This window comes from Podarcis raffonei, chromosome 3 (assembly GCF_027172205.1).
Source record: "Podarcis raffonei isolate rPodRaf1 chromosome 3, rPodRaf1.pri, whole genome shotgun sequence".
Classification (NCBI taxonomy): Eukaryota; Metazoa; Chordata; class Lepidosauria; order Squamata; family Lacertidae; genus Podarcis; species Podarcis raffonei.
In genome coordinates, this window is record NC_070604.1 from 53,374,050 (window position 1) to 53,389,749 (window position 15,700).

At 46.0% G+C, this 15,700-nt stretch overlaps 1 protein-coding gene across 2 annotated transcripts in view; it reads right to left on the minus strand.

Moving 5' to 3' along the window:
• Positions 1 to 15,700, minus strand: part of METTL24 (methyltransferase like 24) — an 81,029-nt gene continuing 65,329 nt past the window's right edge. For both annotated transcript variants that reach the window (XM_053381666.1, XM_053381667.1), the window contains one exon: positions 1 to 741. In XM_053381666.1, coding sequence (XP_053237641.1) covers positions 427 to 741 — 315 coding nt within the window. In that variant the 3' untranslated portion in view covers positions 1 to 426. The remainder of the gene's footprint in view (positions 742 to 15,700) is intronic.

Consider the following 15,700-nt stretch of genomic DNA (forward strand, 5'->3'; position numbering starts at 1 on the left):
TTAATCAGTATGATGATGAAAACATCTCAACAGGCTTGGGCTGGGCAGCAGCCAAGTGCATAGATAAAGTTAACAAAATACTTTATCTTAGAAGAGTTGAAGCTTGAATTTATAGAACAGGCTTCCTCAACCTTGGCCCTCCAGATGTTTTTGGCGTACAACTCCCATGATCCCTAGCTAGCAGAACCAGGGGTCAGGGATGATGGCAATTGTAGTCTCAAAACATCTGGAGGACCAAGGTTGAGGAAGCCTGATATAGAAGCTATGCCTTCACTCTTTTGTTGGGGAATAAAAATATATTTTTATTATATGCCACAGCTGCTGTATTTGCAACTTGGGTAATTTTTGACAGTGCGTCTCTGAACTCACCTTTGATAGTACCACTGAAGGGGATGAGTCGCAGTTCTGTTCCGTAGGCCGAAGCCCCTATTTCCATCTTGTATTCACCCAGCTCAGTGTATAACAACTACTTGCGTTGAAGGCTTCCCTTTTTAGGAACACCTGTGGTTTTGATAAGTCTTTGTATGTGTGAAAAAGCCTGAAGTCTTTCAGTTCTAGCTCTTTGAAGAGACTGTACCAGTACCGAACCACAGTGCTGTCATTGCCGCTAACCTCAAATCCTGGCCAATGAACATGGATTTCCAAGACCAATTGCCCTATGTGTTCCACAACGTCCTCTAGGATCAGGTTTTCCAAAATTTTCCACTCTGCACTTTCCATATCTGCTTTGAGGATATCGATCTGTAACAGTATGACAAGAAAACATGAAAAACAGGCTCCTTGTTTCATAAATCAACTGTCATATGAATCAACTGTGTATTTAATATATCAAGCCTCATCAGAGAGGCCATTTCCATGTGATTATTAGAGGCTAGAATGGTAGATTATTTACCACAGAAAAGAGATTGCAAAGGAGGTATAAAAATAATGAAGTAATTATTGGAAAAAAGAGACATGCATTATGGTGAGATCAGTGTCCCCTTGCACAACTGACTTCTACATGTGCAAACAAGACCTATGCTTCCTCTCTTCATTGCAGCCCCCCCCCCCCAGTGCAATCTGCTTTGGAGTTTGGTGAGCCACTGGAGGAGATGGAGGGGGCTGCAGGGAACAGAAGAAGCAGCCTCATCATAACTGTTAGCATATTGTTGGGTCCTGTGCATAGTATTCTATGCACTACTAATAAATTCATTTTCCAGGTGTGGATTCCTTATGTAACTAAACAGTTCTCTGTGCTGATACTGGTTGTATCTTAACAGCCACTGGAACATCCATACTCCCTTTCATATAACACAATAATGATAGATAACCTGATGAAAATTATGCAGAAGACTTCCCAAATAAAAGACAACACACACACCACTACAACACAGAGAGATTCACCAGCCAAGAGTTTGTCAAGAGAGATTGCTCAGCTGTCCTGACTACCCTTTGACTGACTTGGCTGAACGAAGTGCTATCTGTCATTTCCATGGGCACTCAATTCATTCCTAGATACAAATTCCTTCCTGATCGCTTCACAGTTTCAACAGTCGCAAATAACTTGGCTTTTAGGCATCAATCCTCGCTGGGGAGCAAGTCCCATTGAACTAAATGTGAGTTACTTCTAAGTAGATGTCTGTAAGATTGTGCTATTAGCATCTATGGAACATTTTAAGAAAAAGGAAATCCTTTCTCTTGTCATAGTGACTTTTGCTTTCACCAGGAGAGACTATCAGGAACCAAAAGAAAAGACTTTATTAATGTGGAACTTGAAAGGCAAATGTCACAATAGCATCCATATTTCCCAAGAAAATTATTTCAAGTATGGTGGCTGATGTTCCTTCCCTAGCCCCTGCACTGCCTATGCCCCCAACAGATCTAAGGCAATTGCAACAAATGACAATCATTAGGAGTAGGAGCCAGCCAAAGTTCAGCACTTTCTAATTCCGCTATTTCAACAGCAGAGTCAAGTATGTGTTGAACCTTTGGCTTCAGGTGGAACATGACTGGAAATCAAGAGACATCAGTGGAAGTGGTAAGGAAATGATTGTGGCTCCAGGATAATGAGTTGCTCTTAAATATCCTAGTGTGGTACATTTTACTATATAGTCCCTAGAACATGCAAGGCTATTTAAAGGAACTAAGCTTATAGATTGCCTTTTTAAACAGGACTAGAGCATTCCCTTGAGACTGGATGTCAAACATCTGAAAGGCACTCATCTCTTCTAAAGAAGAAGTACAAACATGGAATGCTATGCAGATGTTTGCTTAAGTATATTAATTACTGCAGGACTGCTACTACTGCCAAAGAAAAATCCCTATTAATGCTTTTGCTTAAGAGGATTCATAGCAATTTCCTTACTGTGTGTGAAAGAGAACCTAGACTACTTAGTATTCACGTCAGACATTTGTTGTCTTCACCCAGATCCACAGCTGTCAGTTTATGTCTTCCAAAAGGAGAAAAGAAAAAGTCCATCTTGGAAGATGGAGAAAAGCATGCACTCGTCACCAGGCTCCATCTGGTGATAATTCAGTTGTGCCATCTCAGTTTTGCTGTGTGCGCCATCTACATGATTTTGCTTCATGCCCTGTTTAACTCTTCAATACCTATTAACTGCAATAATTAAATTAGGGTCAGAGCAGACAGCGCAACCTTTGTGGGGGCTGCTTGACAGAGCAAATGTGCCCACCCAGTGAACTACTTTTGTGTAGTGACCTACTGAGTGGATGGATTTTCACCTGTGCAATCCTGGTGGTTGCTCTTTTTTCTATTTGTGTGGTGGGATCCCATACAGAAAATACCGTATATTTCGCTCTATAACACGCACCCGACCATAACACGCACATAGTTTTTAGAGGAGGAAAATCAGTAGGCATGCCACTCATAGACATTGCCTCCATGACACGCACAGACCTTTCCCCTTACTTTCTAGAAGGAAAAAAGTGAGTGTTATGGTGCAAAAAATACAGTAATTCAATCCATAGAGTAGGCAGCAAGCTCCTACTTAGGGCAACTGAAAATGACATCCACAAGACATCTGTTTGGTGCATTAGGTCTTTTTTTTTTTTTTTTTTTGTATAGGGACAAGTAACAAGAGGTTCCGATATCGTACATCCCATATTTACAGGGGGAAACTGTCCTCCCAAACAAAAAGAATTTAGACTACTTGGGAAATATGCTCATATTCGTACACAGGTAGGATTCATTCACACAATCCATCTGCTGCAGTCAAAAGCAATAGATGGTTCACAAAACAGAGGAAGCCTATTTGTGCAGGAATGTTTGCACACAGGTCATTCACAATAAGCAGCCTGATAGGGAGTGGCAGGGGGAAGCCCCACTGGGCAAGGCCCAAGACTCACTGCCATGATCCACCACATGTAGAATTTACACACACCATTGAATTAGCCCTACAATTAGAATTCCAAGAGGGATTTCGTCAGTTTCAGTTCAGTGGAGAAACAGCTGCATCTCATGCTAACAGCTGTTAGCCAGTATGATACAGGTTGAGAGGGGGGGTGGAAATGTATAAATGGTATAAAAACCCCTGCGTCCAGTCACACTTCCCTGCGTCGCTCTGCTGGAAGTTGACCTGGCAGGAGAGCAGAGCTGCAGCGGTCCCGTCCGTGTGAGATAAGGGATAAATCAAGTCCAGAGACAGTTCAGTTCTTATCTCTAAAAGCGTTTATTTACAAGGCAATAAATCCGTCCGAAACTTCCGACATTCTCATCCGTGCTCCAAGAGCACACTCGCAGCTTCTGTTCCAAGCTGCTGCTCAGCGAGAAGTGAAAGTGAGTCTGGAAACAGAGAGACGCGCTGCGTCACTGCTCTGCGACAGGCTCCTCCTTTTACTCCCCCTCCTTTTCTTCCCAGACACAGGACACCACGGAGTTCTGACCCTGTCAGTTCCAAACTCCACACCCCCTCTTGTCCTGCGTCTGGAGACAGTAGCCATCAATGCTTTCCCCATACACAGACCCTCACAGAACTCCTCGTGCTTCTGGAAGGTTAATGGTTTTGTGAAACCATCAGCGAGGTTCTTTGTTGAGGGACAGTATTTCAGAGCAACTAGCCCCTCATGAACGCTCTGACATACATTCTGGAAACGTATGTCCAAATGTTTGGTCCTCGCCTTGAATTGCCCTGTCTCAGCTAATTTAAGGCATGGTTGATTGTCTTCATGCACCACAACGGGCAGACAATCCTCTTCACAGATTTCCTCGACCAAACACACATAGAACTCCAGTTCTCTGCAAACCTCTGATAGCGCACTGAACTCAGCTTCAGTAGATGAAAGCGCTATGAGACTTTGCTTCCGGGACCTCCACCCAATCACTGAGTCCCCAAACTTCACCACTAGGCCTGACACTGACTTGCGGTCCTCAAGGTTAGCCCAATCCGAATCCACCCAGGCAGTCAGCTTAACATCACCCTCAGCTGACATCTTGAGGCAAAAGTCTTTGGTATCTTGCAGGTAACGTAGCACCCGCTTAACACCATTCCAGGCCTGCACACTAGGACTTGAAGCCTCTCTACTGAGCAGATTGACAGCAAACGCTATGTCTGGTCTGCTCCACTGTGACAGATACAACAGACTACCCAGAGCTGACTGAAAGAGTTCAGTGTTTTCGAACACCACGCGTTCTACTTGCTGACACTCTTTCACGTACCCAGTCTCCATGGGTGATCTGGCACCTGCACAATCAGACATCCTGAACTTCTCAAGCAACTGCTCAATCTTACCTTTCTGGCGAAGCAAAAAGCTTCCATCACTTGCTCTTGCGATTTCTACGCCTAGATAGGACTTGACATCTCCAAGTTGCTTCAGCTTGAACCGCTTACCAAGCTCCTTAGCAAACTTCTCCACCTGTTCACTCGTCCTTGCCATCAACAAGATGTCATCAACAAACACCTGTGCCACTTGCTGTTGCAAGCCTGAATCTCTAATGTAAAGACAACTGTCTGCAAGAGATCTCTTAAAACCTAGCTTTTCTAAAGCTTCATGTAGGCACAAATTCCAATTCCTGGCAGATTGGCGTAACCCATAGATGGATTTGTGCAATCGCCACACAACGCCTGGCTCACTGACTTCGAACCCTGGAGGAGGACGCATGTACAACTCCTCCTGGAGATCTGAGTTCAGGTAGGCGACATCTACATCAAAATGGTTCACCTTCCAACCTCTCTGTGCTGCTACTGCCAAAAGCATTCTCAAAGTCTCCGCCCTTGAGGTCGGCGAATAGACCTCTGTGAAGTGGACTCCGCGTCTCTGTGTAAATCCACGCGCCACTAACCTCGCTTTGTACTGTGGCTCTCCTGCTTCTGTGGGTTTAAGACGGTAAACCCATCTGCAGCCAACAGCTTGCTGGTTAGCCGGCAGCTGTGTGAGTGAGAACATTCCAAGAGACTCCATTGAGTTCATCTCCTTCTGCATCGCCTCATGCCATTTGCTGGCTTCTTCTCGAGGCAACTTCTGAACATCCTCAAAGGATTCAGGTTCACATCTAGCCACACCAACCCAGACACTCGTGGCTTCATACCTTTCAGGTGGTTTCCCTTTGGTTGATCTTGCTGACCTCCTCAGCGTGAATTCTGGAACTGCGCCTGATTCACCTGGATCAACCCTCCTATCCTCTATGTCAGAATCATCCCCCTCTGACCTGCTGCGCCGTTTAGGGCGAACAGCCGGTCCTGCTGGCGAGGATGGTTCACTCCTTGGCTCAGACTTGACAGAGACCTGTGGAGGGGTCCTGGGACTCCCCTTTGGAGAGACACGAAGCCTCTCCCTTGGAGATCCCGGCTCTGGACTCTGTGGCTGTGGACTGTGCACCTCAGCAACAGGTTCAGCCTCACCCTCCTCTTCCTCATCTGAGTCTACCAGAATATCCGGATTTCCGTGAAGCCGCTTCCACCCACTCTGTTCGCAAAACTCAGCACTGCCGCTAATAAGCAGCCTGGACTGGTTGCCAGTAGGGTATGCGAAGCGCCACGCCTTTGAACCCGGCTCATAGCCTACAAAGATCATCTTCCTGGATCTTGGCTCACCTTTTCTGCGCATGGCCTTTGGAATCAGAACCCAAGCCGTTGACCCAAAAGTGCGCAGAAAATGTACTTTGGGCTTTTTCCCATGAAGCAGAAAGTACGGTGTGTCTCCTACACTGGAATTGAACACTCTATTCTGCAGGAAGCAAGCTGTCCTATAACTCTCGGCCCAAAAGCGCTGTGGCAGACCCGAGTCTGCCAGCATAGCATTCGCTGACTCCTGTAGCGTGCGAAACTTCCTCTCTGCAACCCCATTCTGTTGCGGAGAGTGGGGGGCCGTCAGTCGATGACTGATACCCTTCTGCCTGAAGAACGATTGCAGCGCAGAACCTGTAAACTCCCCCCCCCTATCGGACTGAAAGGAAACTACTTTGGTAGAGAACCGTAGCTCTACTGCTGTGATCCAATCCCTGATCAGTGCAGCTGCCTCTGACTTCTGTTGCAGCGCAAATAGCCACGCATGTTTTGTAAAATCATCAACCAGAACCAGAACCCACTTAGATCCAGCTAACGAAGGTGTCGGCATGGGTCCCGACAAATCTGCATGGACAAGTTCAAAGGGTTTACTGGTTTTCCTCTCAGACCTGGGATATGAGCATGTTATGACCTTTGATTGCTTACAGGCTTGACAATCTAGGTATTTGTCACATGCTTTGAACCTGCACCCAATGGTGTTGTCTGTGGCCTTCTTCACATATGACCACCCTGCGTGTCCAAACCTGCGATGCCATAAGTGTAAACAATCATGGTGTGGTGGGACATTTGCACACTGCCCTTGGGCATCTTCAATGGACTCTACACTAGCCCCATTTTCCACCAGCCCCATTTTCCCACCAGCCCCATCTTCAATGGGCATCTCGACCAGAAAGAGCGTGCCTCTTCTCTGGACACTGTGGATCTTCTTCCCATTCCTGAAAAAGGAACACACATTGTTAGAAAACAAAACATCAAACCCAGCAGCCATAAGGGCTGGCACACTTAAAAGAGAGTGGGCAAGCTCTGGTACCACAAAAGCTTCTACCCAATGATCTATGAAAGAGCAATAAAGAAGACCAGTTTCAGTCAATGGTCTTTGAGACCCATCTGCTAAAGTAACATAGCGTCCAGTTTTAACTGTCTTGCAGTTCCTCAAAAGCCCAGAAGAGGTGACAAGACAATGAGTGGCTCCGGAATCGATCACGAGAGATAAAGAGTGTCTCTGGTTATTTTCCACAGATGCCATGGCGTTGCTAGCATTCCCATCGGTTGCCATGGCCACAGCCTCTTCCCGGCTAAGGCTCTTGTCTTTTCTCAGAGACACCATCGCAGCTGTGAGGTGATAAGACGCCTTGTCTTTGTTTTTCTCCTGGCCTGCTGCTTTCCCACGTCTATGCTGGGAACCGGCCCTGGGAACCTGCTTTGTTGACATTCCACGCCGGCCAGTGTCCTTGGCAGCCTGGGCCTCTAGCGGATGCTTCCCAGCGCTGTTGGACGTCGCCTCAAAGCACAAACAACTTTCGAAGCCTTTCGCTTTCTCAGAGCTCTTGGAATGGCCTGCCTGGCCTGCCCCCCCACTGCCTTTTGGGGTGCAGCCTGCGCTCTCTTCCACAGCTCTCAGCTGCTCTCTAGCACAATCACACAGACGTGTCGAAGCATTGCAACAGCTTCCCGGGACAGCCCCCTCTGGGCGTGCTCCCTCTGGGCGTCCTCTAGCCCCCTCTGATCTGGCTCCCACTCCGGCCTGGGGCTTGCTCCCTTGGCCCTCGGCTTCCTCCCGGCCCTTGGCTCCTGCTGAGCCTTCGCACAGACTCCTCAGCACCTGCCAAGCGGCCTCAGCCGTTTTCACGCCCTCCAGGTGGGGCAACAGCAAAGCGTCCACACTTGCTTTCAGCAGGCAAAGCTCTCTCTGCTCTCTCTCACTCTGCAGAGCAGTAGCTTGCATGGGTGGGGCCGGCTCCTTCTGGACTGGACTCCAGAGCCCTGTGGCCACAAACCACCCCTTTACTCCTCTTGACCAGGCCTCCCAGTTGGCCCCATTCAGTCTCTCACCGGGGTAGCTCTCTTGGCTCTGCTGTGCCTCTGCAGCAGCCATTCTTCCCCCCCCCCGGGGCTTCAGCGTACTCACAAGTTTGCCAGCAAGCCGGACCTCCGAAGCAGCCGTTCCTTCTGGCTCTTGGCTCCGCTCTCCGGCACCTCCCTTCTGCCCTTTCCTGGAAGGAGATTACAGCAACACGTCGCTGGCAGCCTTCTCCCTTCTCACACTTGTCAGGAAACGCGATACGTCCATAACCTTTGCATATATCAAACCCCTGCGTCCAGTCACACTTCCCTGCGTCGCTCTGCTGGAAGTTGACCTGGCAGGAGAGCAGAGCTGCAGCGGTCCCGTCCGTGTGAGATAAGGGATAAATCAAGTCCAGAGACAGTTCAGTTCTTATCTCTAAAAGCGTTTATTTACAAGGCAATAAATCCGTCCGAAACTTCCGACATTCTCATCCGTGCTCCAAGAGCACACTCGCAGCTTCTGTTCCAAGCTGCTGCTCAGCGAGAAGTGAAAGTGAGTCTGGAAACAGAGAGACGCGCTGCGTCACTGCTCTGCGACAGGCTCCTCCTTTTACTCCCCCTCCTTTTCTTCCCAGACACAGGACACCACGGAGTTCTGACCCTGTCAGTTCCAAACTCCACAGAATATGCATTGCATTTGGTAAAATGTTATAAGCATCACAAGATACACTTGAAAAATTAGTTTAGTTCCTGCAGTCGTGCAGAAACATTAAGCCATAGGCGACACATTTAACCATTAAGGTTCTTGTGCCTTCTGTAGACACCCTGTTCACTGGTTGCTATGTTTCCATGTGACATATAAGGTAACCAGGTATATCTGAATAGGAGTATCTTAAGATCTATTCAGAGAAAAATATGCTCCATCAATTTTGTGGGTATTTTAAAAGAAACATCTCCCCCCCCCCCACTGTTTCCAGTGGGAGGGAAAAACAAGGAAGTGGTTTAAAGGAGCTCCTTAAGTAGACCACATGTCATCCTCGTTTAGGTTTAGGGAATCCCTGGTGGCTGAGACAGCTTTGCACCCTTCAGAACCAAGCTGATTCCGAGTCCCTTCTCAAAACTGCCCCAACACATTCCGTTTCTGGCTCTTCTAATGTCAGAACTCCAGTGTCGGTAGAGCCAAGATGCTGGAGGCTGTAGTGGCAGAAGGGAGGAGGGATCCAACATCAGATCTCTCTCTCTGACACTGCATGCTTGCACATGGTTTTAAATAAGAAAAAAGGGACATCTCTCTTGCTGAAATAATTATGTAGAAGAGGAGGGAATTTCAATGTCTGCTACTTGTCTCACAAGCTGCGATTTCTAGGATTTTCTCTCTTGCACAACTATTGAAAGCATAGAGATCCTCTTCTCCTTTGCAGTTGGTCCAGGGACCCTAGAGGAAGGGTAACTAACCAGTGGCTCTCCATATGTTGCTAGACCATAGCTCAAATCCTCCTTGACCATTAGCCATACTGGGGGGAACATATGAAAGTTCAACAACACCTGGAAGGCCACAGGTCGCCTCTGCTTTAGAGAAAAACAGATGTATAGCATGGTAAAAAAGTTAAGGGGGTTTCCAGTTTGCATAACTATTGTAACTAGATATCTGACTGCCTTCTCATACAAGCATTTCCCTTTTCTTACACACCTGCAAATGCAACCTTTTCTTTTTTACATAAATAAGAATCACTTGGCTTTTCCCCCTTTCCACTCCATCAGTGACAGGATGTTTTTTGTGGAAATGTTTCTGTCACATACCAGACCTTCAGGTTTGCACAATAAAAGTGGATTAAGCTGCTCTCTCACCCTAGCACAACAAATCCACTTTTAAAAAATAAACTTGTGTGGTTCAGAAAATGACAAGGAAATGCATTGAGGGTGCATCCAGACATTCTTTTCATGGTGCATTCATGGTGCTTTGTGCTCATGATGGGATCTAGGTGCTCAGTGGTTTTTTTGGTTTTTGGTTTTTTTTAAAAAAAAGAGGTGCTGGCATTCATATATTGATAGGATTGCTGTGCCAGAATAAAACAGCTGCCATTGGCAGCAAAAGAACAGGAGCTGGTATTCCGTATAGGGAGTTACTGTCACAAAAATGCCCTGACATGCAGCAATGTATGATCCCATTTTCAATACTGTTTGCTCCTACAGAAGTTCTGGGATGGACATACTGCTTCATTTCCAGTTGCTGCCTATCCTAAAACTCCATGCTACAATAATAATAATAATTTATTATTTATACCCTGCCCATCTGGCTGGGTTTCCCCAGCCACTCTGCGTAACTTCCAACAAAAGATTAAAAATACATTAAAACATCAGTCATTAAAAACTTCCCTAAACAGGGAATGTTCCAGGATTGTGTGTTGCTGTTTTTGTCCAGCTTTTGCTATGTCTCCAGATGACAATAATTGCAGTAACAATGGGGAAGCATCACCGAACAACATATAAAGCAGAATCATGTGTGGATGGTCTATTGTTGCATCAACAACATTGTGAACAACACACACACACACACACACACACACACACACCTATCGAATGGCCTGAAGAGGGTGGGATGAATAAATAACTAATGGGAAGCTGTAAAAACACCCTGTAAGCAAATCGGGAAGAATGCTCATTGAATAAATCAGAACAAATGCTTAATAAAGACCAGATATAATCTAATCTTGATGTAAGGATAGTGCACAGAAGTCCGGATGAATACTCAGTATATGGGTCATCTGGAGGGGCTTTTAGGTTGTGGTATTCTGGCTCTGATGCCTCCCTTCACCTCATGTACTCTCAAGTTAATGCCCAAAAGAGTTGACAGCCTTGCATTCAGGAGGACAAGCAGCAGGTATTCAGCTCATAACCTACAACATTCACAAAACCGAACTGAAATGTGACTGTTATGAACAGCATCTCCAGGATAAAGTGAGCTGCCGGAAGAAGAAAAGCATAAGCTGTGCCTCTATATCTGTTGCATACGGGAAAGCTCACAAAAGAAAGATGACAGTATTAAGAGATAGCAGGTAGCCAATTCAAAGTTTGACACTACTTGCACTGCTCACACAAAAATGTTCAGCATGCTTAGAAAAAGAAAAAAGATTGACAGAAAAGCACAGCATCTAAAATGCTCCAGCATCTAAAGCCCAAAACAATGACTGCCATGAAGGGCAGATTTCTACCCTCAACTCTAAAAAAAAGGTGTAAGTAAAATAAAGACATGAACCAAATAGATGTGCCTTTCTACTCATGACTTTCTATACATTACTGTTGTGTTACTAGTGCACGTCATTCTGGACAGTTCTGTCACCAGACACACACCCCACATAGACACTAAACCCATGTCAGGCAAGAGGTGTGTGATTCTGTGGCCCTCCTGACAGGCCCTGCTAGCTGGCTGAGGAGAGTCCAGCAACATCTGGAAGGCCAAAGCTCCCTCAGCCCTGATGTAAGGGCTGCTCTGGACGAGCACAGGCCTGTTCCAGTCAGAGCTCTAAGGAAAGAGGACAGCAGACATGTACTTAACAACAGAAAAACAGATCTTTGTGGAAGTGGCAACATCACCACTCTTCCCATTACACCCAGAATGAAGCCTAGAAAAGGCTACTCTGGGCAGAACTATTAAATATTGAATTAGAAAGTCTTCCTCTTTCTCTCTCTGTGAGACACACTCTCTCTCTCATCTCTCTTTCTCTCTCTCTCTCTCTCTCTCTCTCTCTCTCTCACACACACACACACACACACACACACCAGCACAGCTGTCTGCTCACTATAGGAAGAAGTCCAAGTGGGCAATGCTGGCGTTATTGCTCATGTGCCCCTAAGCAAAACAGGTGGTCATGCCACTATGCACACATTAAAATTACATTTTCCCAGACATTAATAGAATAGTATAAGGCGGCTTCATGGTGTGCCAAAGATTGATTTTTCCTCCTTATTTCCAGATTCATTTTACAGTGTGGAACTGTAGGAAATTTCCAGGGAAGGAGCATAGCACATACTTTGCCTACTTAGTTCAATCCCCGATTCCATGGCATATTTAGCTAAAAGGGTCACTTTGCTGCCTGAGATCCTGGAAAACTGCCGTCAGTCAAGAGACATCGAGTCACAGGAAACTGCTTTATACAATATCAGACTTCGGTCCATCTAGTTCAATTTTATCTACACTGGCAGTGGCTCTCCAGGGTTTCAGGTAGGAGTCTCTCCCAGTCTTGTCTGGAGATGCCAAGCATAGAATGTGGGACTTTCTGCATACATAGCAGATCCCCTGCCACTGAGTTATGGCCCCTGCCCTAGACAATTTGGGGATGGATTGACAAAGAACCTGGCTTGGTGTAATGCACCTTCTTTTGTTCTCACAATGCACACTCCCTACTCCTGCAATTTGTTTGAACTGTTTTTAATTTCTGAATTTTAAATTGTCCTGAGATCTGCTGTTGAAGGGCATGCAATAAACTTAGCAATGATACTGCTGCTGGTGCTGATATTGTTGCACACCTAACCTTCATTATTTCAGGCTCAGTAATAAAAATGGAGATGCCAAAGGAGTGTGCAGGTTCTGTGTCTTAAGCATTCTACCTACACGGTGCTTATCACCAGGACACCATGAGCATCTGAAAAACATTTTATGTTCCTGCTGCAAATTGCCCTCAGGAGAGACAAAAGAATGTTGCTTTAATGATTCACCATGCATTTGCCAGCATTATGTTCCATGTATAATCTGTTTCCCTGGTGCTACATTGTCATTCTTTCACATGCTGATGCTGAGTATGGGAGACTGGGGAAAGAGGAGACAGATAAATTTGAAGTATACTTATGTTTACATGCAATTTCTTCAGCAACTAGAATGAAAAGTAATAAAGACTTCTAATTTCTAAACCCGCAGGCCCATAGCCCCTGCTCTACTCACAGCCGTGTGGAGCTGGTGCACTTAGCTGCTACAAGGACGGATGAAATCCAGAGCTCATCAGAGAGCCTTGAGATAGCACTGATAATCCATTTCTGGTTTCTTTTATATGACCAAAAAACATACCGGGAGTGCACTTGTAGAAGTACTGAAAGGAATGTAACATGCCAACTGGACTCATTGTTGTGGCACAGTCCCAGCCTATGTCTTAATTTTTTTTAAAAAAGCTTCACAGTTCCCTCAGCTTCCATTCCCTAGAGGCAGGCAGACCGTGGAAGCTCCTGCCAAGTCTCAGTGCGCAAGCTGTGCAAAGCTTGCTGTCTGGCAGGGAAGTTGGGCAACTCTGACAGTCATTAACACTGTGATAGCCGCATCCCAAAAGGTGGTAACAGTACCTTTCCTGGCTATGTGCCACTCATCAGACTGGCTTGCTCAGAGCCACCTGTCAATCAGAGCCCACCGGACAAGGAACCCTTCACAATGGAATTTGGCCAATATTCACCGTCCATCCAATCTACCTGGTGCTGCATTACTCAGGGGCCTATGTTTGTGAGTAACTACTTAGGATAGTTGCTTAGATACTTAGATAGATACTTAGGATAGTAGCTCGGTCCCAGCTCCAGCCAACCTAGCAGTTCGAAAGCACGTCCAAGTGCAAGTTCCTGCGGGAAGGTAAACAGCATTTCGGTGCACTGCTCTGGTTTCAACACAAGCAGCTTAGTCATGCTGGCCACATGACCTGGAAAAACTGTCTGCGGACAAATGTCGGGTCCCTCAGCCGGTAAAGCAAGATGAGACTTGCAACCCCAGAGTCGTCCGTGACTGGACTTAACTGTCAGGGGTCCTTTACCTTTACCTTTTTACTTAGGATAGAGTAGACTTGGTATCAGGGCCAGATGAAGACATGCTGAGACTATAACCCTAGTCAACTTTAAGAGATCCCATAGCACATGAAACACCTTTAAATGAAAGTACCTTCTGAATTCTTACTTAGCATATATGAAAACTTTTTATGCTCAGGAACATAAAACACACATAGTTTAGCACTTAACGAAGCAGAAGAGGCATGCACCCTTTTATGCACATATCATAAAATTTAGAAAGAATGAAAAAAGCATTTAGAGCCCCCTCTTAATCTGAGGCCTCAAGCTGTAGTTTACTTAGCTTGAAATGTGTGAAGTGCTTTTTACTTCCTTTCATGCAGTATTCTGCCTTTTCCCTTTTTGTTCCCTTAAACCCCATTCTCTTAAAACTGGTTGTAGGGGTTTAATCATGTGTTGTTGTGACTGCTCACAAGATAGTCTTCTCTCCAGGGTGCCTAGATCTCTGGATCCATGCTGTTTTCATGTCTAGGGAGAGCTAGCTGCCCTCCTTCGTAGAGGGAGAGAGGTGTGGGCTGGATGCTCCCACATCTCCCTAACCAGGATGAATTGCTCACAGCCTTGAGCACTGCCCTTCTCTCAAAGTCAGAGGAAAAGGAAGGGCTGGTGGCAGCAGACCAAATGGTTAGAGACAGGAGCTGTTCCTGTTCCCAGGAGAGAGGGAGGGAATGAACTCTCAGGCTTTCGCTACAATAGTCAGGGCCAAGGGGGCCTTAATATCTGCAACAACAAGGTTAATGGGATTTCTGATATATCTGGCATTGACCTGAGTGCCATTTAAAGTTCCCTACAGAGAACAATCAGTTGAGAGTAAGTACCTGAGAGAAGCTATTTGCCAGCGTTATCACAGCATGTGATAAAAGCCACTAGAGAAAGCAAGATATCCCAATTTACCACACATCAGGTTTCCTGCATCTCTGCACATAACAAGCGATCATATCTGCAGTGCTTGGGTCCAAAGAGATTTAGGTTACATAGCCATGGTGTCAAAGTTAAGCACTGTAATCTTTTCTGTTTGGGAAAGAAGGGAGAAAATAATTTCCCTAGTTCCTATACTTTGCATGGATGACAAATCTACCACATTGTATATTTACATGTTTAAGCCATATGCAAATAAAGGAGTGGCTTGTAACAATTTCCTTTCTTATATGGGCTACTTGGGAAGAGTTCCCCCCTTAATAGCTGTTCCATCACCACGAACTATTCTTGGCATAGGGAGCATTTGGTGTTTTGCTCTTGTAGGATTTGTTTAGGATTCTGTTCCTGGGATATTAGTACCTCAATCAAGAGATACACACAAGGACTGGATGAGCAGCACAACAAACACAGAGCACCACAAGCCTGCTTCATATAACGGCAGGATGGAAAACCTATATATCTTGCCAATATATAAGGACTTCTCCTGCCTTTCAATACACAAGCGCGCACACACGCACACACACACACGAGTAAAACACAGTCCAAGGCTACCCAGAGCAAGGGTCTATTATCATCCCATAACTTCTACTATTAGGGTGTTTAGGGCCTGCTGACACACCCATAAAAGCTATTAAGAAGAATGGCTTTAAAGCCTGAGACATCCCTTCTGTACTATCCTGAATTGTGGATTTCCCTGGACTGATCTGGGAGCAGGTTTCTTGCCAATAAAACCTGAATAAAAAAGAACATAAAAAGAGCCCTGTTAGATCATCCAAAGGGGGTCATCCCTAGTCTAGTACAGTGGTGGAGCAACCTGCTCTGGCACTGGGAGTGGTGTATATCCGGGGGCGTGGCTGGCATGCACCCCAGGGGGTGTGGCGTGCCACTGGCAGGGGCATGGTACACGTCGGAGGGGTGCGCAGCAAGCAGTGTTGTCCCAGGACGTGTGCGGTGAGTAG